This window comes from Taudactylus pleione, unplaced genomic scaffold, assembly GCF_031769625.1.
Source record: "Taudactylus pleione unplaced genomic scaffold, aTauple2 ptg000398l, whole genome shotgun sequence".
Taxonomy (NCBI): domain Eukaryota; kingdom Metazoa; phylum Chordata; class Amphibia; order Anura; family Myobatrachidae; genus Taudactylus; species Taudactylus pleione.
Window position 1 is genome coordinate 189,229 of NW_028284800.1, and position 22,530 is coordinate 211,758.

Consider the following 22,530-nt stretch of genomic DNA (forward strand, 5'->3'; position numbering starts at 1 on the left):
TTTACAGGGATTTTTATATTCCCTGTCAGTCAGTGGATCCTGAGAGCCTATTTCCATGGAGGGGTTGGAGCTGCAGCTCCACCCGCCCCATTATTAATCTGGCCCTCCCCCCCCCCCCCCCCAATCATGTAGTATGATGAGAGCCACTGCGTAAATGACAGGCCAGTGGCCAATCAGCAAATATCCTGTCAGAATGGCTTTTATTAGTTAGAGGGTAAGAAAGTCATTCTGATTGGATACTGTGTAGAGACCCCATGTGGGGCATGAATGGAGGTCATTGTAGTAACAAGGTCCATTCATAAAATGTAACAATTTAAGGCCCACAGTGAGGACATTTTATTGGAATATAAGAACACCATATAAATACATAGCATGCATGTGCAGTACAGCACAACCATTTACATATGTCCAACACTAATTGAGTCCTAAATGTTTGTCACCATTAAAAGCAAATACAATGAGTTTTCAACATATTTTTCTCAAATCATGTCTTACAGCTTCTCAGCCAAAATGAGCACACAGCTACTTGATAACATCAGCAGGAAGCCTGGCCTGCAGATATGGTCCATCGAGGTAAGATTTTCTCTTCCGTTAAGAATTTGAATGGGAAATCCTGCACATTAATGTGACATGAAGTTTAATGGTTCTGTTTTCACCTGCTGGTTTTGTATTAAGTTTATCTTGCTTGTTTAGCTACCTGTGGGCAGCCAATTCCTAGTGAGCACATTGGGCCTCGTTTATAAAGTGTTTTTGATATCTACTTGAAAACATCCTGGTTTTGCCCTGTTGTTTCTGGCCTGCCCTCAGGAGACTCTACAGTATGCTAGGAGTGTGCAGAGAGGCAGACGGGCCTGGAGAGGCGCACCGTGCAAATGTAATACCAATCCTTCCTTTAAACTATACTTTTCCATTCTTGTTCCAAATTATTGCACAGCTTTATGCCTTATTTATGGCTTAAAGCAGTCACAAAGAAGAATGTCGATATTTGTATTACATATGGCACTTCTGTATGTGTGTGTGTGTGTGAAGCTTCTTATTACATTACTGGGAGTGCACTTATAATTACACTTCTCTACCAAAGTGCAACATGGAGGCACAAAATTAGTTCTGTTAGAATTGAAGTATTGTACAAGACCAAAGACTACCATCTCTAAGCTGGTGCATAATTCATATTGATGGCCGTGTGGCCATCTGCACAGCAAGGATCAATCCTAAAATGTGCCTCCTCCAACTAATTTCGGCAAAAAGAAATATAAGTTTTGCACGGCTCCACAAACCTTAGCTCACTGGAGCATCCACTCTGTACTTCTGTTCATCCTGAAATGATGCAAGGATGCAGAGGGGCCGGCAGAGCCCTCTACGATTGGCAGCTGCTGGATGTGTCATTGTTTGCGACCATGTCAGGGAACGATTAAACAACATTATAACAACAAATTATAACAATAATACTGTAACAATAAGCAATAACATAAACCTTGTAGAGGTTACTCTGAGAATGCTACTCTACATACCAGGGCCGTAACTAGGGCAGTGCAACCAGTGCCATGGCACAGGGCACCGCAGGGCAGTGGGCACAGTATGGGCCTGTCAGCTTTCCTGTTCATTATCATTCTCACTTGTAGCTTCCTCTTCTTTTATCCCCAGTATCTCCTGGTCTCTCCTATCACTTCCCTGGCCCTCCCCCATGAGGCCATGGCCCTTTTTCAGGTGCACTATCTTATGTCCCTATTTAAAAATTTGTGGGGGGGCACCAATGCTCTCTCTGGCACAGGGCACCAAAAAGTTTAGTTACGGCTCTGCTACATACCATTCAGGGAGCTAAATTATTATGTATGTGCCGTCTCATTAGACATCAACAAAACATATTAATATACCATATATACCTAAATATTCGTGTAATATGTATCATGTATCAAATAGTAGATAAGACTCAAGAAAATATAAGGCTTTATGTAATAGTCTGTGAGATGCCGGCACAGGTGCGAGTCCGGTGAGTCTGCCCATATTTTTAAAGCGGCAATAATTTAAAAGGCAAAAACATCCTTGTGTCGACTCTTAAATAATTGCTGCTATAAAAATATGGGCAGACTCACCGGAATCGCGCTTGTGCCGTCATCTCACAGGCTATTACAGAAGGCCCATCGTGTTCATGTTTGTCTCTGATGCCTAGATAAATGGCAAATGGGCACTAACTGAGGCCTTTGGAAGACATATATATAAATAAACATACACTTGAAAACAACTGCATAAGACAGAAACATATAAATAAATATAATATTGTGATAGATGTAGCTGGATCAAGTATTTATAATCCATAGCTACCAATATGAAAGAGAACAGTACTTCGGTATGTTATTTTGTATAATATTATAATTCCAGATAAATGGTATATATGCAACAGTAAAATTCCAGACAAATGGTTAAAAAAAACTGAAGTATACACAATCATGTTAACAAGCAGTTACAGCATACATAGGAGTATATTTATTGAACAATATTTGCGAGATTCAGTTTTCGGGGGGTACCCACAAATATGAAATATTCCAAGGATTCCGATATCTGCCACAGTCCCTCCATTTACGATGCAAAGCAGCACTGTGATATTCCTTATTGACCCTTGCCTTCTAAACCATTGCCAGCAGCTTCCCCTTCTACCTGTGTCTGACACTGGCTTTGACTGATGATTTGATACTGCATTGACCATATGAATTGACCTTGCTTGTCTGACTGCATTGTCTGTGTTGTCTAATAGCTACTCATATTGACCAGCAGCAGATATGGTTATTTGCTCAAGACCTAAGGGCAACCAAATACCAGGGAATACATTGATTTCTATGGGAAAAGGTGCTGCTAAAGGTGATAACCACGGCCAGTCTGACTATCGTTTTTGATCTACTAGAAACATTATCAGACATTGCACCTAACATTGCCTCTAACCATGCTTTGTCTAGTTCTAGAGAATTTATATTTTCTCCTTATTTTGTGGTTGATCTATACCTGACATTAGCTAAATACTGGAGGTAAAGGAGCAGATGTTTGTTGCTCAGTGTTATAAATGATTAAAAACATTTTTTTAAGAAATTCAAAACTAAGATCTATTTTCCTAAATTACAGGGAAGGATTTTGCTAACCTTTGAAAAATCCACATTTAGGAAAGTTTTAATAGGACTAGACTGTGTAGAGCCTAAAAGCAATTGTCCATTTATCAGGTGTAATTGATGCTAGTACATAATAATTACAGCTAGTTGAGGGTTGACTCATATCCAGTTCAATTGTTTTTCTTTCTTTACATTAAGACATAGAAGACTTGTGGCTCATGTATAGCAGTGACACACATGTGGCTAATCGGGGTCTACCAGTCTATTATGGTAGTCTATCTTATAGTATTGGTGGTCTCTGTTCATTAGGTTCTGTCAATTTGGGGATCTCTGTACAACAAGCTGCCTGACAGTATTTGGGGTGTGAGGTCTTAACACCACAAGTGGTGGTAGAAGGGGGAGAGTATGTCTGGCATTTATCCTTGGCATCTTGCTCCTCCTAAGGCTGGCTACCTTTTGTGCTTTATCCACATCATACTACACAGTGCTGTCCCTGTTGTGTAACTACACACAAAAGTCTTTTGCCACCCAGCAGCACATATTGGTCTACAGCTGGTGCATATCCCTTTGCTGCACCTCTCTACAGAACCTAGCTATTCTACTGTTGCAACCCCTAATGTATAGGCATCAATTTCTAGGAAGCTCAACTTTGACTTTGCAAAAATAACTCTGTTACCATTTGGACAATAAAAAGACATCAGGTACTAAAACACCTGGAGTAAGAATAAAAAAAGTGTGAAATATTGAATTTGTGCTGTATATGTCAGCACCATACTGTCCCTACCAGCTGACAAGTTACTAAGAATTATGCTGAATCATTTGTTCTCACACATCAGTCAGTACACAGAGACAAAACCCTGAGGCTCTCTTGTGTTCTAGTCATCACAAAGTAATCACGCACCATGGACAAGTGTCAGTTAGTGCAAGTCATACAGAGAATGTGAGCAGCTGATCTTTACATTCTATATTCTTGTGTATTACATTCAGTATTTCAAAGAATTACTGAGTTACACAAATAATACTTATAGTAAATTAATAATGTTCTTTTTTTAATATACATTCCGAAGATATCAGTAGCTTATAGACAACCTAAATCCCTGAGGGTACAGCATCTGCATTAACCACAAACATACTTGCCAACTCTCCGATTGTCAGGGAGACTCCCTGAAATAGTAACAATCTCCCTGACTCCCTGAAGAGTCTAGCAATCTCCCGATTGCACCTTACACCCATTATGTAGCTGTTATATACAAAAACCCAGAAATATATACATTCAAATGAGATCATTAGTATAATTTCCCTGCATAAGGCACAATGATCCCTATGGCTACATGCATTTTCTGAAATGTATCAGTGTGTTTTCATCAATAAGTAGATCTTACTAACTGCTTTGGGGCTCATTTATATGTGGATGTAAGTCAGTATTATGACACACCTCTCATATGTAGCAGTACACGCCCACTTTACCCCCATGCTCATAGGTGCTGCTTTTACAATCTCCCTGAAATGCATTTTCAAAAGTAGGTAAGTATGAGACATGCACTGTTACGTTTCACCACTGTTTAAAACGACCACTTTGACAGAGGAAGACCCCCAGCTAATGACTTATATCCTATGTGATCAGTAGTGCAAAAAATATTTTAATTTTTTGTCACAAAGTACTTAAATGGTTTCCATGGGGTATATTTAGTAAATGGATGGTGTTTCAGCAGTGGGATTTAAAATGGCAATAATGTGAAAAAAAACCAGCATTTAAATAGTTGGCATTTAAAATCCCACAGCCAGACCCGCCAATATGCCACCACTTAGTAAATATACCCCCACAAGTCAGCTGAATGCTCACATCCACATTCTGGGCCACATTACAACTAAAAATTCCACAATTCCTGCCTTCTTTTATGAACATAGGATTTACATATTCATTTATCCTTTGCCTCAGGGTCATTTACTAACTTTGTATAACTGACATTAGCAGTTACTGTCTCTGGTTTATTGCAGAATTTATATGATCTACCTCTGTGTGTCATTTCAGAAAATGCAAATGGTTCCACTTCCTGAAAAGGCTTATGGGAGCTTCTTTGAAGGTGACTGCTACATACTTTTATTTGTAAGTATCGATGGTTCAGCTTAGATCTTATAATGTATTGTTTGTGTGCCATGTCTTAAAGCAGCCACAACCACCTTCCCCTAGTCGGATTCCGGAGGCCTCTCCATGCAGCCATGTTTCCTCCAGTTCTGTAATACAGAATCAGCAAGTTAATTTAGTTTATGGCAGCTGAGCCTGGTATGGAGTAGGTGGGGGTGTAACCTGGAATACCAATTGCAATTGCTGGAGTTATAAATATATAATGGTTTCCTTGGATTCCTTAGTAGGTAGGGTTTATTATATTTAATGTTTTTATTTTATTTTACATTGGCTCCTGTCTGCTTAGTTATAATATGCACGTCACTTTTGCTTTTAAGGTTTGCAAAGAGGAAGAGTTGAGGACTGAAATATTGTAGCCAATATTATGCTATGAAATACATATTCGGATAAGCCTTCCCTATGTGAGAACTGTTCTTCACATGTTCTCTGAGTTGTAATCCCTTAGAGGGGAACACCATGTATCATTACTTATGTAGGACAGGAAAGGGCTAATGTTAGCTTGCAAGGAGCTTCCATATGAATAGCACCCTCAGGCTTTCTGTACTGGAGACAAATGTTTTGCGTAGGATGTACAGGCGGAAACTGCCAACCACAGACAGCTGCCATAATCTTCCATGTGAACAACACAAGTGAGGCTCCTCCAGTGTAATATACAGAAATGCACAATATATGCTCCATGCTTAAAAAAAATCTTGCCCATATCTGCTGAGATCCCTCCATGGTACATCCTTAATATTTGTGAGTAACCCCCCAAAATGTCTGTTTTCTGGGAATATCCAGCAAATATTGAATAATAAATAGGCCGCAATGCATCTGAGTTTGCATCCAATTGTGCAACATGTTTGCGACACTCCCATAACACCCCCATAAGACAGTGGATCTCCTGGCGTCTGAATAGCCTCCTCCCAGTCACTGCCCAGGAATGCCCAATACATTTGGGCCGTGCTGAACGCATGTGCCTCTTTTTAGCTACTATGGGGCCTATTCATCATGACATAATTATCACTAGTGAGGGAGTCAGCTTTTCAGAAAAGTGTTACCTTTCCCCTGCAGCTGAGGTGTCCACAAGGATTTCATCACTGCCGCATGTCTCTCACCTCTCTATACTCTGTACCCCCCCTTCCCCCGCATCCTCTGGTGTCCCTTCCGGCCGCGCTGGTGTCTCATCTGGCCCCCTCCCAAGTGGGCGTCCCATCCACTTTTTCGGAACTTGATGAAGTTCATAATTTCTGGAAATTATCAAGACACAATTGTAACCAGAATAGATATGTGATATCTCCTGCGTTACAAGAATGATGAATGGGGCTGACACTTAAATTCTACAAAATGAGGTGAAAATTTTATTTTTCACCTGCTTTTGTATAAATTAAGTGATGATAAATAGACCCCGTAGACTCATGCGCAGTTGAAAAACATTGTCCATTTGCGTGAATATTGGCACTGCGTGCAAATCAGAATCAGACCCACAGTGGGCTTTTTGCGAGCTATGCTCAAGGTGGAAAATGTGACGCGTTTGCGGAACCAGAATTGTATTGCATAGCTGCATTTTTATAATTGTCTTATTGCGTCATGTACTGATTGGTTAATAAATCTTGATATACTCTACATTTGAGAGTTTCAATTCCCCCTTTCATTTACAACAATGTGTAGGAGGACCAATGATGTGTTGGAGTGATCCTATGTCGAAGGGGATTTTAATACAGGTTGAGTCTCCCATATCCAAATATTCCGAAATACGGAATGTTCCAAAATACGGAATTATTTTGGCATGACTGAGATAATGAAACCTTTGATTTTTGATGGTTCAATGTACACAATCTTTATCTAAGGCATAAATTATTAAAAATATTGTATAAAATTACCTTCAGGCTGTGTGTATAAGGTGTATATGAAACATAAATGAATTTCATTTCTGTACACAAACTTTGCTTGAGCCACAAAATTATTAAAAATATGGTATAAAATTACCTGAAGGCTGTGTGTATAAGGTGTATATATCACATAAATGCAGTGTGTGTGTGTATATTGGGGTCCCATTCCCATGATATTTCATTATGGTATGCAAATATTCCAAAATACAGAATATTCCGTTATCCAAAATATCCCTGGTCCCAAGCATTTTGGATATGGGAGACTCAACCTGTATAGTTGATTTCTTAGTAGGCAGACAAGAGACAGACCTGCAGGTGACTCTACTAACTTGGTTTCCTCTGTAATTGTTTTTCTAGCTTACTGGGCACTTGGCAATGTAAAAATAAAAATATTAATGTAGGGACAGCATCAATGGATGCGATGCCCAATCTCTGCGTTCTGAAGAGAACTAGTGGTATTCCCAATTTAACCCAAAGAAAATAGAATTGAAAACAGCAGAGTATCTTCAGTGCCGAGATGGGTACTTTATAAATCAAAACTTCATTGTGACACTTCCCCTATGCAAAACTAGTCCCTTACTCTCCATAAATGGGAGCTGAGCAATAGAGGACTGTTAAAGGTAGCGTCAGCACTTAAGATATAAGTGGTCAAGCACCATCTTACCCAAACATGAAATATGGGCTGCAATTGGCAAACTAGGGATTACCCATAAAAATAAAATGATAATCAATAATAACATGATTTATTAGTTAGATTTATGGCATCATATTACAACTCACTATTGTCAAGGATAAATGAAATGTAAAAATAGCAAAATCTTTATCACTATTGTAGTCAACAGTTTTTGTAGGGTCATCCCTCATTTGCTAATGCATCCCATATGGGATTGGTATGAAATACCGCCAGCCGCCTGGCCAGCGGTTCGATTCCCGTCAGCGGCAGCCAGACAGGAGCAGAGTGCGACGCAGCGGAAGCCCGACAGCGCTGGAAATCCCGATCGTGGATATGTAAGTATTTACTAACCTAACCTAACCCCCCTAACCCTAACCCTCCTTAGGGGTGCCTAACCCTAACTTCCCCCCCAAGTGCCTAACCCTAATCCCCCCTCTAAGTGCCTAACCCTAACCACCCCCTTCCCCGCTGCCTAAACCTAAGTCCCCCAGGGGGGGTGCCTAACCCTAAGTCCCCCCCGGGGGTGCCTAACCCTAACCCTCCCTCCCCCTAGCCTAACCCTAACCCTCCCGGGGGGGTGCCTAACTCTAAGTCCCCCCCGGGAGCCCTAAACCTAACCCTCCCCCCCCCGCGGCTGTCCGCTCGCGGCGCCCGGCATCACTACGATCGTGATGCCGGGCGCCGGTCTCCCGGCATCGGGGAAATGCGGGCGTCTACATCTAGACGCCCGGCATTTCACCCTTGCCGGGATAAGACAGTCGGGAAGCCGGCTGCCGGTATTTAGGCAGTCGGCTTCCCGATTGCCTCCCACCCATATTTCATGTTACAAAAAAACAGATGATATCTGATACATAATGGATATGAAATAAGATTGCCAATTCAACAAAAACAAGTGACCACTTATATCTTAGGTGCTGACAATGCCTTTAACAGTCCAATATTGCTTGGTTCCAATTTATGGAGAGTGAGGGACTAGTTTTGCATAGTGGAAAGTCACACGCTTCTCTGTGCCAGAGATACTGTACTATAAAGTACCCATCTCTGCGCCGAGATACTCTACTATAAAGAACCATTCTCTGCACCGGAGATTCTCTACTATAAAGTACCCATCTCTGCACCGAGATACTCTACTATAAAGTACCCATCTCTGCACCGAAGATTCTCTACTATAAAGTACCCATCTCTGCACCGGAGATTCTCTACTATAAAGAACCCTTCTTTGTGCCAGAGATACTCTACTATAAAGTACCCATCTTTGTGCCGGAGATACTCTACTATAAAGTACCCATCTTTGTGCCAGAGATACTCTACTATAAAGTACCCATCTTTGTGCCGGAGATACTCTACTATAAAGTACCCTTCTTTGTGCCAGAGATACTCTACTATAAAGTAGCCTTCTCTGTGCCAGAGATACTCTACTATAAAGTACCCTTCTTTGTGCCAGAGATACTCTACTATAAAGTACCCATCTTTGTGCCAGAGATACTCTACTATAAAGTACCCATCTTTGTGCCGGAGATACTCTACTATAGAGTACCCTTCTTTGTGCCGGAGATACTCTACTATAAAGTACCCTTCTTTGTGCCGGAGATACTCTACTATAAAGAACCCATCTCTGCCCCGGAGATACTCTACTATAAAGTACACATCTCTGCGCCGGAGATACTCTACTATAAAGTACCCTTCTCTGCCCCGGGGATACTCTCATGGGCATGGAATCGATATGTAATGCTGGCTGTCAGGATGCCTCCTGTCACAATACCGACAGCGGCTTCCCGATGGTTGGTATCCCGACAGGGGTCAGTAAAGTATACTTGCCCCCCTTCTCCCGCTAACCCTCCCTTCTTGTAGCCTAACCCTAAACCTCCCCACCCGCACCCTAACCTTCCCCATTAGTGCCTAAACCTAAGTTTCCCCCCTTCGTGGTTAAACCTATCCCTCCCCCCTTAGTGCCTATCCCTAACCTTCCACCAGTGGTGCCTAACCCTCCCCGTTAGTGCCTAAACCTGTTTCCCCCCTTCATGCCTAAACCTATCCCTCCCTCCTTAGTGCCTAACCAACCCCCCAGTGGTGCCTAACTCTAGCCCCCCCAAAGCTAATGCTAACCCCGCTATGCTATCTAAATCTAACCCTCTCCCCCCCCCCCCCGCAGCTAACACTAAGGGCGCCCCGGACTTACCTCGTTCGGGCTGGTGTCCTTTCGTTGTTTCGGCGTCGGGATTTCGATGCCTATCTTAAGTCCTGTGTCTGACTTTTAGCGTTGGGATTGAGAGCGGCAACATCTCAGCCACCGGTTTTATAATTACATCCCCTGGGCACTTGGCAATGCCTTATTTAAGCAAAAGGTACAGAGATAAATGAACAGAAGCAAGTCTTTTAGTTCCTATGTGTAAATCAGTCTTCAGCAAATGATCTCATTAGTGAGGACGTAATAGGCATGAAATGAGGGAATGTACTGTACTGTATGTGTTTGCTAAAGGTGACTAAAGATACAGATATCAAACAGAAAAACCATCCATGCTTGGAACAAACACCAGACAAAATAACCAGGATCAGTAATGTCAATGCTACGTACAAACCCGCAATAGGCAGAACATTTGCAGGTAAAAGATTAATAAAAGGATAAAATTTTACTGTAAATTAAGCTTATTGAAAAGTGTTAACTGCTATTATTATATTTTATTTATTAGACTCTACAAAGTGTATGTAGCACTGTATATGGGGTAGACCTAAAAACAAAATAACAGCACTAGTGCGATACACAACAGCTAACTATCACACAAGTACATAGCATACATATAAGGCAGCACCATAACAGGGTGGCAGTGTGCCCTGTTCCAACATGGCCTCTAAACCTGTGACTTCATGACATCACGCCTAGGGTGGGATCACCGGCTCCGGGAAACAGAGCACTGCTAGCTCCACAGGCTGTAGTGTGCCTACCCGAAGCGTTCCTTGGAGGCTTTGTGTGGCTCTGCAGTAGTGCTACTGGCTGCAGGGTGCTGTTTGAGGCAGCCTGTAAGCAACATGCAGGTGCTGTGGGGCAGTGACAATGCCGCCCACAGAGCCCCTGCATCCTGTGCGATGGAACCTCTTGCACATTCCTAGTTATGGTTCTGGTATGAGGCATAACAATAAAACCACAGACAGGGAGGGAAGAGTACAGGGGAAAAAGAAGGACTACACTTAAAATGTTTCCCCAGAAAGCCCCCTTCTGTCTCCCCAGCCAGCCCACATGTTTCATCAGCCAGGACTTCCATCTTTCTCCCCAGCAATCCCCCTATACAGTGCCCCCAGTAGTAGACCCCCCTATGCATTGCCCCCAGTAGTAATCCCCCTTATGCTGCATTGCCCCCAGTAGTAGTCCCCCCTATACACTGCCCCCAGTAGTAATCTCCCCCTATGCTGCATTGTCCCCAGTAGTAGTCCCCCCTATACAGTGCCCCCAGTAGCGGCCACCACCCCCATATAGTGCCCCCAGTAGCGGCTCCCCCTATACAGTGCCCCCAGTAGTGGCCACACACGCCAACAAAGTGCTCCCAGTAGATGGCTGTTGGCTGTGTGTTTGTTACTGTGTAGGGCAGACCGCTCTCACTGCTATCTGCCCTACACTTGTGGGGCCCGGGGGACTGGCGGTGGCTAGTTCCGTACCTGATAGTCCCGGCCTGATTCCACCCCTTGGCTGCTGGTGGCACTGCTAGATGGCGCCCCCCTTTGGCCGCTAGTGTCACACTCCGGACTTCCAGACCCGTTCACTTACTCTTCCCTGACTCACTCTGCCATGCCAGAGGGTCCACATGCTGCATCTCCTCCAGGGGTCCCCATAGCATGCTAACAGTCGATCTCCACACTGGCATCCCCACCAGATCTGGCATATGGGCGCCGCCATGTTGGATTCTGTAACCTGACTCCTTTCAGCCAGTCGGAGCGATGACCGCAGCATCCAGTGGGATACCAGCACCAGGGCCGTAACTAGGGTAGTGCGACCTGTGCCATGGCACAGAGCACCTCAGGGCAGGGGACGCTGTTTGGGCCTGTTAATTTTCCTGTTTATCATCATTCTTACTTCTAGCTTCCTCTTCTTTTATCCCCAGCATCTCCTGGCCTCCCCTATCTCTTCCTCGGCCCTTCCCCATGAGACCATGGCCCTTTTTCAAGTGGACTATCTTATGTCACTATTTAAAAAATGGGGGAGGCGGGGCACCAATGCTCTCTCTGGTACAGGGCACCAAAAAGTCTAGTTATGGTTCTGACCAGCACTCCCTATAAGAAGACTCCCTGTGCACAAGCAAGTTGCCAGTGCAACGTTGTAGTTCTCCAGGCACCTACCTGGTCTTCTATACACTGCTGCATTTCAGGATTTCCTTATCCAGACAATGCAAATAGTTAGTTGGATCCAAGATGGCTCAAGTCCAGTTATCTCCTGATTCCAGTCCGGCTCAAGCATTCCTGTCCCAGTCCGTTATCTCCCAGTTCCAATCCAGCTCAAGCATACCGGTTCCAGTCCATTTTTTCCAATAAAAATGAATTCACCATCAGCTCAAATCGGAAGTACTTTTCATTAATTTCTACCATTATTTGTTTTGCTATATTCGGCTGTTTTACAGCCAAATCGGGGAGTCAATAGAAGTTTCAAATGTACCACCTCCTGATCTGTGAGTTGCCATCAAACATACACAAATCAGTGTGATTTGTGTATATTTACTGATGTTTAGTGTGGTTTTAGGGTTAATTTTTAAGAAAAAATTGATGTGGGGTCCCCCCCCAAAAGCCTATCCAGCCCCAAACTGGTCAGGCAGTTGGTTCCGAAACTTACCTGGGCTCCAGCCAATGAGTGGCCGCTATATGTGAAGCGGCCTCTGATTGGCTGGCGGGACGTGGGAAATTCCATGACATCCCGTCAGCTGTCATTCGCGAAGTATCGGTAGGTGTAACAACACACATACCGATACTTGTCCGTTTGGTTTCGGATAGTCGTGTTATTGTTTTGCAAAGACCCCCCTGTATGCTATGAAGACGAGCGCGAGGATGGAGGTGAGTATAGGATCTTTGTTGCAGGTGCTCCCATTGGATTCTACGGGGACAAGGGGACAGAAACATCTGGCAGCAGGTAAATATGTGTATTTGAGGTAGGTGTTTAATAAATTTATACTATCTATGGTTTGTGTGTTGTGTCTTTTTTTAACTATTTTACAGTGGGGGTACAGGTGCTGGCCGCCTGCTGTCACTTGTAGTTCCACAAGTGCCAAAGGGCAGGCATGCTGGCACCTGTAGTTCCACTGTAAAATACAATAGTTTAATACTATTTAACACTTTATTACCCCCGTACCTACCACTCCAGGGGTGCGGGGATGAGCCCCGGGCTTCAGATCAAGCCTGGGGTTTCGGGAGAGGGGTGACCCCTTTTTGGGGGGTCCCCACCTCCCTTGAGATCCCCGGCTTGGCCTGACTGGCTTGGGATGAGAATGCTTTGGCCATGGAGACCCGGTAATAGGGTCTCCTGGTTGTGGCATTACACCCCAGTCGGTTTGGGTCCGGTGCTGGTTTTAAATGTAGGGGGTCCCCTACGCATTTTTTTCCCCCCTATATTTAAAACCAACATAATTTTCAGAACCAGGACAGGCTGACCAGTCCGGGGCTGGTTAGCCTTTTGGGGGGGGGGGACCCCACGTCAATTTTTTTGTTAAAATTAACCTTAAAATAAAAAAAGCAGCATGCACATACTGTAGTTCACTGATATGTGCAGGCTGCTTGTTCGGGAGAGAAAGTCGGGCAGGGAACTCGGGGCTTCAACATGGACAGGATCGATCAAATATACCATCAAACAAAACGAACCTGTAAAAAACGGGAGCTTGGTAAATTCACGATTTTTAAAGTGAAAAAAAAAACAGCCGTTTTGATCGATCCTATCTGAATTGAAAAAAGGGACCAATCTGGATCAACACGAATCTTTGTAAATTTACCCCTCAGACCCAGCTTGCTCCTTCTTGCACTCCAGTTCCAACCCTGCTCCAGACTCTCACCAGAGTTCGGGTACAGACAAACCTCCAGGCATATGGTAATAAAAGAAAGAGAGGACCTTGCGCTTCAAGATAAGCGTGTGTTACACAGGGGAGCTGCTTCGAAAAAATGGGGATGTCCTATCTCCCAAAAGGTAAATAACAAAAGAATATTCGGAGCGCTACACCATGTGCAGTCAGTGTGTGCTTGAAACAAAAAATCGCTCTAATGGGTTAAATCCAAAGGTGCATGTCAAATGATGCAACAGTACAAAGGAGTAATTATGAACATATCAATGTTTACTGTATCAAAAAAATGGGAAAAACTATCCCAGTACTAGTGTAATTAAACCTCCAGGCATGACATATAGGAGCAGGCAGTGATAAGTCACAGGGGGGAAAAGCAACAGCTCTCAATGATCCTGTATCATATGAACAACCAAACAGTATCAGATTCATTAAGGGACACAGAGGAGATGTACTAAGCCTTTTAGAGAGATAAAGTGGAGAGAAATAAAGTACAACCAATAATTTTTCAAACAGAGCCTGTAAAGTGAGCAGATTGGTTGGTACTTTATATCTCCTCCACCTTATCTCTTTCCAAGGCTTAGTACATCATCCCCAAAGAGATAAATGACATGTAGCACTGGTAACATGGATAGTGCTAGTGGGGAGGGCAAGAGAGAAGAGGGCCATGAGAGTTTATGTACTAGCTCCCAAAATTGGTGCCATGGCAAGCTGGTTTATGCTGTGGGAACTTCCAGGGGTGTCACAGATTGGTAGTTCATGTGATAGGCAAAACCAGTGCTAGTGGCTGATAATCATAAAATATGTGGACAAACAGAATGACAGCCCTATCCACCACCACATAACTGAACAAAAAAAGCTCAATTTATTTCATTTAATCATTTTTGCTGAATTTCTCAAATAGGGGTCTATTCATGAAGCAGAGAAGAGCCCTGTTTAGCTGAAATCAGGGCTCTTCTTTGCTTTGTGCTATTCATGGAGCTCGTTTACCGTGGAGAAGGATATTCCTTCCCCTTGGCAACCCCGCTCCATGCCTGCATTGCATAACCATACTATTGTAGGATACTGTAATCTTTACCGCAAGCCAAACAGAGTAGGGAAGTTGCATAATTCCCTGCTGTCTGGCCGGCAACCTGTGCTGGCTCTGCCCCTTTTCCCAGTAGCCATTGCAGCAAGTCTGACGCGACCTGCTGCTCTCAGATGCCGGCGCATGCGCAGTGAGGAGCAGGCATATCGGGCAACCAATATGTCCATCTTCTCACTGCGTACAGCAGTTCGCGGAGGGGCCGGGCAGGGCCCGAAGACGCCGGACAGGTAAGTGTACATGTGATGCGATATATAGTGATATCTTTTAGTAGCCACTTCATGTTCTACATGAATAGACCCCCAAATCTCAGACTCTCTACCAGAGCCTACCAGCCCTCCTCCTAACTCCTCATCGCATTCCGGGTATTGGTAAATCTGGTAGCATCGCATCCCCATTGCAACCCAACGTGACTGGGGGGATCGCAGAAGATATCGGAAATACCTTCTGCTGTCCCTCCTTAATACATCCAGAGGAAACTTAATATTTGAGGTATACCCCAAATATTCAATGATAAATGGGCCCCTTGGCTTTGCACGTTATTCTGTGCTCAGGCTAGTTCACCAGACTTCCAGGTGTGTCTAAATATAATCCGTTTGACAGAAGGGAGGCATGGAGACATGGCAATTGTTGCGGCCATAGCCAGGTTTAATTAGTAAAGTAATTGCATGGACGAGAAGTTGCTATTTTAATGCTGGGGCAGGGGGGTTTGCATACATAAAGACAAACTTGGTAGTAATGACAGCATTTTGCACTATATATAGGAAACCTATATATAGTGCTATGCCTAACCTGACTATCTTCCAGTAGCTTCCTTACTGTGAGCTGTAGTCTGTCCTTCCCATTTCGTTCCACATCTGACTTCATGAAAATGCATGTGAGAATTCCAGCTATAGTTCTGTATGTGGCTGCACTACAGTATAGGACACCTACATTATGAAATATGTTGGGGGCTCCCTTGGAGCTAAAATTTCTTGGTCATGAATCACAACAGGTGACTCAATAGAGAGCACACCCAGACTGATGCTCTTGCTGAATGCTGTACTAGTAAGTAATAACAGGTAGAACGTCCCTGAGGTACCCACACCTCAACCACATTACATGCACATTAGTTATGTCAGGGCGCCCCGTTAACACAATAATCCCCTTCAGATAAATGTCAGTTACCTGTTGCCTACATATTGAAGGCAGCTGAATATGCATGGCAATGCAACCTTCCCGTTCCCTATGAACCTGTCATGACTAGGACATTTTTGATAATGTCAGTGGTCCTATCACTGGTTTCTAATGAACATACAGACTGCATTCTCATGTAAGCTGGCTCAGCCTGCAGGATGGCTATCTGCATTGTGTGCAGGTGACAGGTTCACTTTCAGGTATTTTGCTTATGTTCATAGTATTGTTATATTGGATGCATTGGGCATGGGGAGAAAGAGATGTGCATGAAAGTTTGGCATTTACAAGTCATTTATGTGTGACTAAAATAAAGTTACTTCTCTATGTGAAATATCTTCAATTAAACACCATTGGATGGCTATTATGATACATTGTGTTTATATAGTGCGCTACCTCATTCAACAATATCGGAGTGGCTGCTCTCTAGGGTAATTACCATTCCCCTTAAACAAATAATTGCTATATCAATTTAATACCCAACAGAGCGCCTAAACTCCAATATAAATAACATATTCAACTCTCAGTTTCAAACAATGTGCCTGATTCAGCTTGGATAGCTGATGTGATCGCTGATGCAATCGCGAATGTATGCTAAATGCTGCGAATGTATGCTAATATGTGCAATCGCAAAGCACTCGCACGGACAATATGCAGACACCCACTTCCCCTCTCGCACTTCCGAATTCCAACCAAAACATCGGTAACATCGAAGTACATCAGAGCCGCTCGCACATTTACAGCAGGTCAGACCTCAATTATAAATTGCTAACTATCCTGTACGCAGTGAGTACACAAGCTGCGAATGCCATTGTAGTGGACAATTTATGCATGACCCTGCAACGGCATTCAAACGCACTGGCACGCCTGCGTTTCTCCAACCATATCCCCGTCACCACCCCCAAATGATACTTCCTGTCAATCACTCTGCGATGGGTCTGCGTAGTCACTGCGAATGCAGTGGGGCATTCGCGCACTGTGTTGCATAAGCATGCGCAGTATGCAACAATCAGCTATCTGCGTACGTGACCTCATCAGCGATACAAGCTGAATCAGGCCCGATGTTTTTCATTAAATCAATCACAGTATAAAAAGGGGACACACATTCCCTCTACTTCTAAAAACATGTCTATGGAAAAATCCACAACAATGTTGCACAATACTAGTGGTGTCATACAATGTAACATGTTTTAAGAAGGGGTAACAGTTTTGTGCAATTAAAGTCTTATTGTATCTTTTTCTCACTCTGATATATGAGTAGCACCTTACTGAATATAGTTTCCCAAATTAAATCACAGTCAATAAATATCTTGTGCCCTTATTGTGCCTACATACAGTAGGTAAGTAAAGTGTCCAGAGTGCCAGCTTTAAATTATTGCTGGAAATCATGGTAACAGATAGGTGTGCCGGTGGTATATTTACTTTACCCAGCCGTTCCTATATTTTCAGCTCATGCTCATATCTGAACAGTTCTTAGATTAATGTAGACACTTTAAAAAAAAAGTTTGGAGTTTTTAAACGATTTTTAAGTTATTCATTACACAAGTGATTAGGAAACTTACAATATATGAAACAAACCTGTTAGTGTAGTCACTGAATAAACAACGAGATTTAGCAGGAATCTCATAGTTCACCATCAGTAATAAAGCAATTACAATATGCCCCTTGATTTATTCAATAATATTGAAATCAATATCCCTTACAGGTTGTTTGCTCAGTAATACCAGTGTATGTAAGCTTTGACAGCTACGTGTGTACTAGAGACTGTGGAACCAGCCCGGGTTTGTCAGTAAGAGGAGTCTGACTATTGAAGCATAGTTTGGAAATTACATCTTCACTTCTTTTGCGAAGTAGCCTATTGGTTCCCTGAATTATGATAGCCCAGTTATACGTTGGGCCTCATACCATAGAGGGCTATTCTATAAGAGATAAACGCAGAACCGGATGAGGGGTCTATTTACTAAGCAGTGTTAGGAGACAGAGTGAAAAGTGATAAGATGCCAGCCAATCCGCTCCTAGCTGCCATCTCACAGGCTGGCACCTTATCACTTTTCACTCTGGGCCTGATTCAGACCCGGACGCTATGAGGGATTTTTCACAATCTGCACATGCGTATGAGTCGCAATGCGCATGCGCGAACCAGTCATTGTGATGGGAAAGTGCTCGCCCGTAGCCCGCAGTCGGGCCGCTATTTTGAGTGACAGATAGTGGCGTTTGTGGGTGGTAACAGGGGAAGGTGCTTGCAAACGGGGGTGTGGATGTGCGAACGCAGGCGTCAAAACGGTGTTTAATGGGTGTGCATAATTAGCAAAGTATCGTCATTACACACGTGACTGGGTTGTATTTTAGCCTGAACTGCTTGCAATGTTGTGGTGGGAAAAGGCTACCACAAGCACTGCGAGCAGCTCCGATGGCTCTCGATGTTCCCGATTAATCCTACAACTGCCGGAGATGACGTGTGTTGCGAGTGACAAAGGGGCATCTTTATACAGGTGCGAACGCATAGTGCGGCCACTCGCTATTACTTAGTGGTCGGCTTTACATGACGCAGTGCGAGCGCATGATTTAAATAGCCGGCCCCTTTTAGCCAGCGAGCGGCCGCAAATAGTGTTCGGTTCTAAATCAGGCCCTCTGTCTCCTAACACTGCTTAGTAAATAGACCACTCAGAGGTCTGTATGAACATACATATTTAGGCGATTCCATCAGCCATTTCATTGTTCCCCTTATGCTTCTCTCTGCACATCCCCCATACATGGCTTATTTAATGATACCTTGAAACCCGTCTACAAATGAACTTCAAAACACCACTGAGGTGTCTACATTTAGAATTCAAAGTTCCTATCTGCCCAGCACCTCCCATTGCAGCTGGCTAAATGCGGCACCATCGCAGACACTGTTATTTGCATGTGCAAACTCTATGCAGATTGAACAAAAACAGGAGCAGTTCTTTAAAAAGGGACATAACACCAAACATCACCTTTACTGCAGACAGTTTTGGCTGTTTAGAAATGATTATTTTCTTACTACTCCTGTTAGTAACATACTGTCAGTATATGATTATGTCTAAAGGCCCCCATACACTGTGCGATATGCAGCTTGCGATGCGACTTGCGATCCGACGGCCGACATACTGGGAGGTCCCCACACACGGAGCGATCGGGTAGCCAACCGCCCGATATGCCGGCACCCCCCTCCCCCACCCGCATAGCGCTGCATGGGATCGTACATCACATCCCCAGATCAAGTGAACATGCAGAAAGATCTGGAGATGTGATGTACGACCCAACGAGAGCGCACACTGGCCGATATCATGCCCATACACGGTACGATATAGCAGCGATATCGTACCAATCCATCGAATCGGCTGCTATCGCACCATGTATGCGGGCTATAACTCATATGATATCTGGGTCAAGGTCTACAGTATGATGAGACCAATGATACTAGTTGTGTGGTGAAAGATGGGGAAGTTATGTCATATTGTTATTCATAGGGAGGTCAGTGAGAGGATTGGATCAGGGTTGCTGGTCATTGTAGAGGTGTTAGACACCAGGAAGTTCTGAGACCCACTAATTTTTGACTGTAATAAGATACTAATTAGTTTAAATAAATCTAAATAGCCAATTACACAATTTAATTGGATTTAAGTACAGTTTGACTAACATGTATCCATTTATCTTTTTAGAGGATCTCATTATTGGTGAGGAATTTAGAATCTGTTTTTGAGCTGCTGTACAATTTTCTTTTCTTTTTACAGATCAAGAAAACGGGCAGTGGCATCTCCAGTGATGTCCATTACTGGATAGGGAAGGAGTCCACGCAGGATGAACAAGGGGCTGCTGCAGTCTACACAACCCAGTTGGACGATGCTTTGGGGGGGACCCCAATACAGCACAGAGAGGTGCAAGGGAATGAATCAGCCACCTTTAAAAGTTACTTCAAGAATGGAGTTATGTAAGTGGTCAGATTACTCTTTTTCATTGGTAACTTCTGCTCAGTCTGTTTGTTCTGCTATATTTAGATGATCCTAGCTAGCATCATTGTTTGGTAAGATGCCCCTAAACCTCAGGGCCTGATTCAGACAAACTCACGAGCGCTGAGCGCTTGCAAGCGGGTCGATGTTGGGCCAGTGCGCATGCGCGAGACCTGGATAGCGTCGGGCAAGCCGTCGCTATGGGCCTCTCGCTACAAAGGGGGCGTGCTGTCGATGGTGAGTGACAGCACGCCCCCTTTGGTGGGCGTGCCGGGGGCGTGGCTGGCCAGACGGAGGCGTTCCCATGGGTACGCCTACCGTCTGGGGCCGGCCCCACTGACATCACAAGTGATGTCAGTGGGAGTGCTTTTGGCTCTGATAGAGCCAAAAGCACTCCAGGGCTTGTGGCAGACGAGACCCTACCACAAGGGTCTCGTCGCAAGCCCCATGGTCGCGATGGTCTTGACCATCGCGACCATGTTTTTGGCCGCTCGCTATAGCTGTGGGTGGTCACAGCTCTAAAATCAGGCCGCTCTAAAATCAGGAAGGACGGCCCTGATTCAGAGCGAGCGCTCTGTCAGAGCGTCCGGCTCTGAATCAGGGCCTCAGTGTGTACGATTTGAGGAAACTGTCCCGATGTCCTGCAGATCAGATTGCTGACTCTAGGATAGTTTGGAGGTGTTCCCCTTCAATGTCAGCCATACTACCGGAGCACTCTACATTGAAGGAGGGATCATTTTAGGGGAGTAGAAGGGGGTTTGAGGCAAACCCCAGTGTCACATGAGCACGTCGCCTTTTCTTTCACACCAAAACTTCACATACATAAATGTTATTAGGTATACCGTATAAGTGCAATAAATATATGTCTGTTCAGTTACAGATTTATCCACATACATCTTACCTCCGTGAACTACAAGTCGCGTTAAACATAACATGTGAGCACTATGCATCTTTTAGCGCAACTTTTTCTTCTCAAATGCGTTTTATTCACAAAGCGATGTGAATAGGATGCACAAGCAGCTTCTGCTGATTAAAATGATATGCGGCTGTATATTTTGTGTGCGACTACGGCTGTATCTACATGCAAAATGCTACGTTACAGTGTCAGCAGCTGTGACACTGCGGGGGTATCTGCATGTGAAATACTACAGTACGCTACAGTGTCAGCGTGATCCTGACAGCTGCCTGTCATTTTCCCGATCCCGATCGAAGGGATGCCGGGCGCCGCGAGCGGACAGCCGCGCGGGGGGGTTAGGTTTAGCGCAGCCGGAATGGACTTAGAGTTAGGCATGCCCCCCGGGAGGGTTAGGGTTAGGCTAGGGAGGGAGGGTTAGGGTTAGGCACCCCCCCGGAGGACTTAGGTTTAGGCAGCGGGGAAGAAGGGGGGTTAGGCACTTACAGGGGGGATTAGGGTTAAGCACTTGGAGGGGAGGTTAGGGTTAGGCGCCCCTAAGGAGGTTTAGAGTTAGGAGGGTTAGGTTAGGTTAGTTATTACTTACCTCAGGATGATCGTGATGTCCAGCGCTGTCGGCCTTCCGCTGCCGGGATTTGTTCAGCTGTCGCGCTGCCAGGAATCGAACCATGCGGCGGTATTTCATACCGATTCCGTGTCGGCAGCTGGGACACTATAACGTAGCATTCCACATGCAAATACACCCACAGTTGCACACAGAATATAGGCATGCCGCATATCATTTATTTTAATCAGCAGAAGCTGCTTTTGCATCCTAATCACATGCAAATAAGATGCATTTTAAGGTAGAAAGTCGCACTAAAAGACGTTTAGGCCTACTGAGACACACTACGGCATGGCGCCACTAGAAGGACTGCTTAACATGCAAGGAAGTAAGATGTGTGAGGACATATCTATATCTGTGTAATGTGTACTTGTGAATCAGTGATAAACCCACTTTAAATTACATGCTAGTGTATGTCATCAGATAACACCACACATTTCATGCATTGGGAGTGGTTTTCATAAACATATTTAGATGAAGGTTTCCTGAGAAAAATATTACATGATTTATTTGTTACATTGTAATATGTTTTTGTGTGCACTGTGCTGCAATGCGGTTTCTGTATCCTTCTACAGCTACAAGAAAGGAGGAATCACCTCAGGATTTAAACATGTGGAGACAAACATGTACAACATACGTCGTTTACTTCATGTAAAGGGGAGAAAACATGTCTCAGCCACTGAGGTATGTGAGCGGTTTGTAGCATGTCAGTGTTACATATCTTTACTTTGCTCTGTGGTAAAATGTCAGTTTCATCCCTGTATAGATTAGCAAATGTGATTTGCTGTTTGAATGGCCATTGGGGAAAGATGTGTGTACAGAGTCTGGGCACAGTGGTACTGCAGCAATTCTGGGTACAATGGTACAGTACTCTGCAGGTGAGCAGAGAGCTGACTAGGAGAAGGTAATGAGCTGACGGAGGCTATTAGTAGCAGTTAGAGGGAGAGTAGTACTGACGGTGCGGCAGC

The 22,530-nt window shown here is 44.2% G+C and overlaps 1 protein-coding gene across 1 annotated transcript in view; it reads left to right on the forward strand.

Moving 5' to 3' along the window:
• VILL (villin like) overlaps window positions 1–22,530 on the forward strand; it is a 122,549-nt gene that overhangs the window by 51,609 nt on the left and 48,410 nt on the right. Inside the window, exons 2-5 of the mRNA XM_088446418.1 lie at window positions 498–573; window positions 5,131–5,205; window positions 19,830–20,026; window positions 22,138–22,246. Of these exons, the coding sequence (XP_088302544.1) occupies window positions 511–573; window positions 5,131–5,205; window positions 19,830–20,026; window positions 22,138–22,246 (444 nt within the window). The 5' untranslated portion in view covers window positions 498–510. The remainder of the gene's footprint in view (window positions 1–497; window positions 574–5,130; window positions 5,206–19,829; window positions 20,027–22,137; window positions 22,247–22,530) is intronic.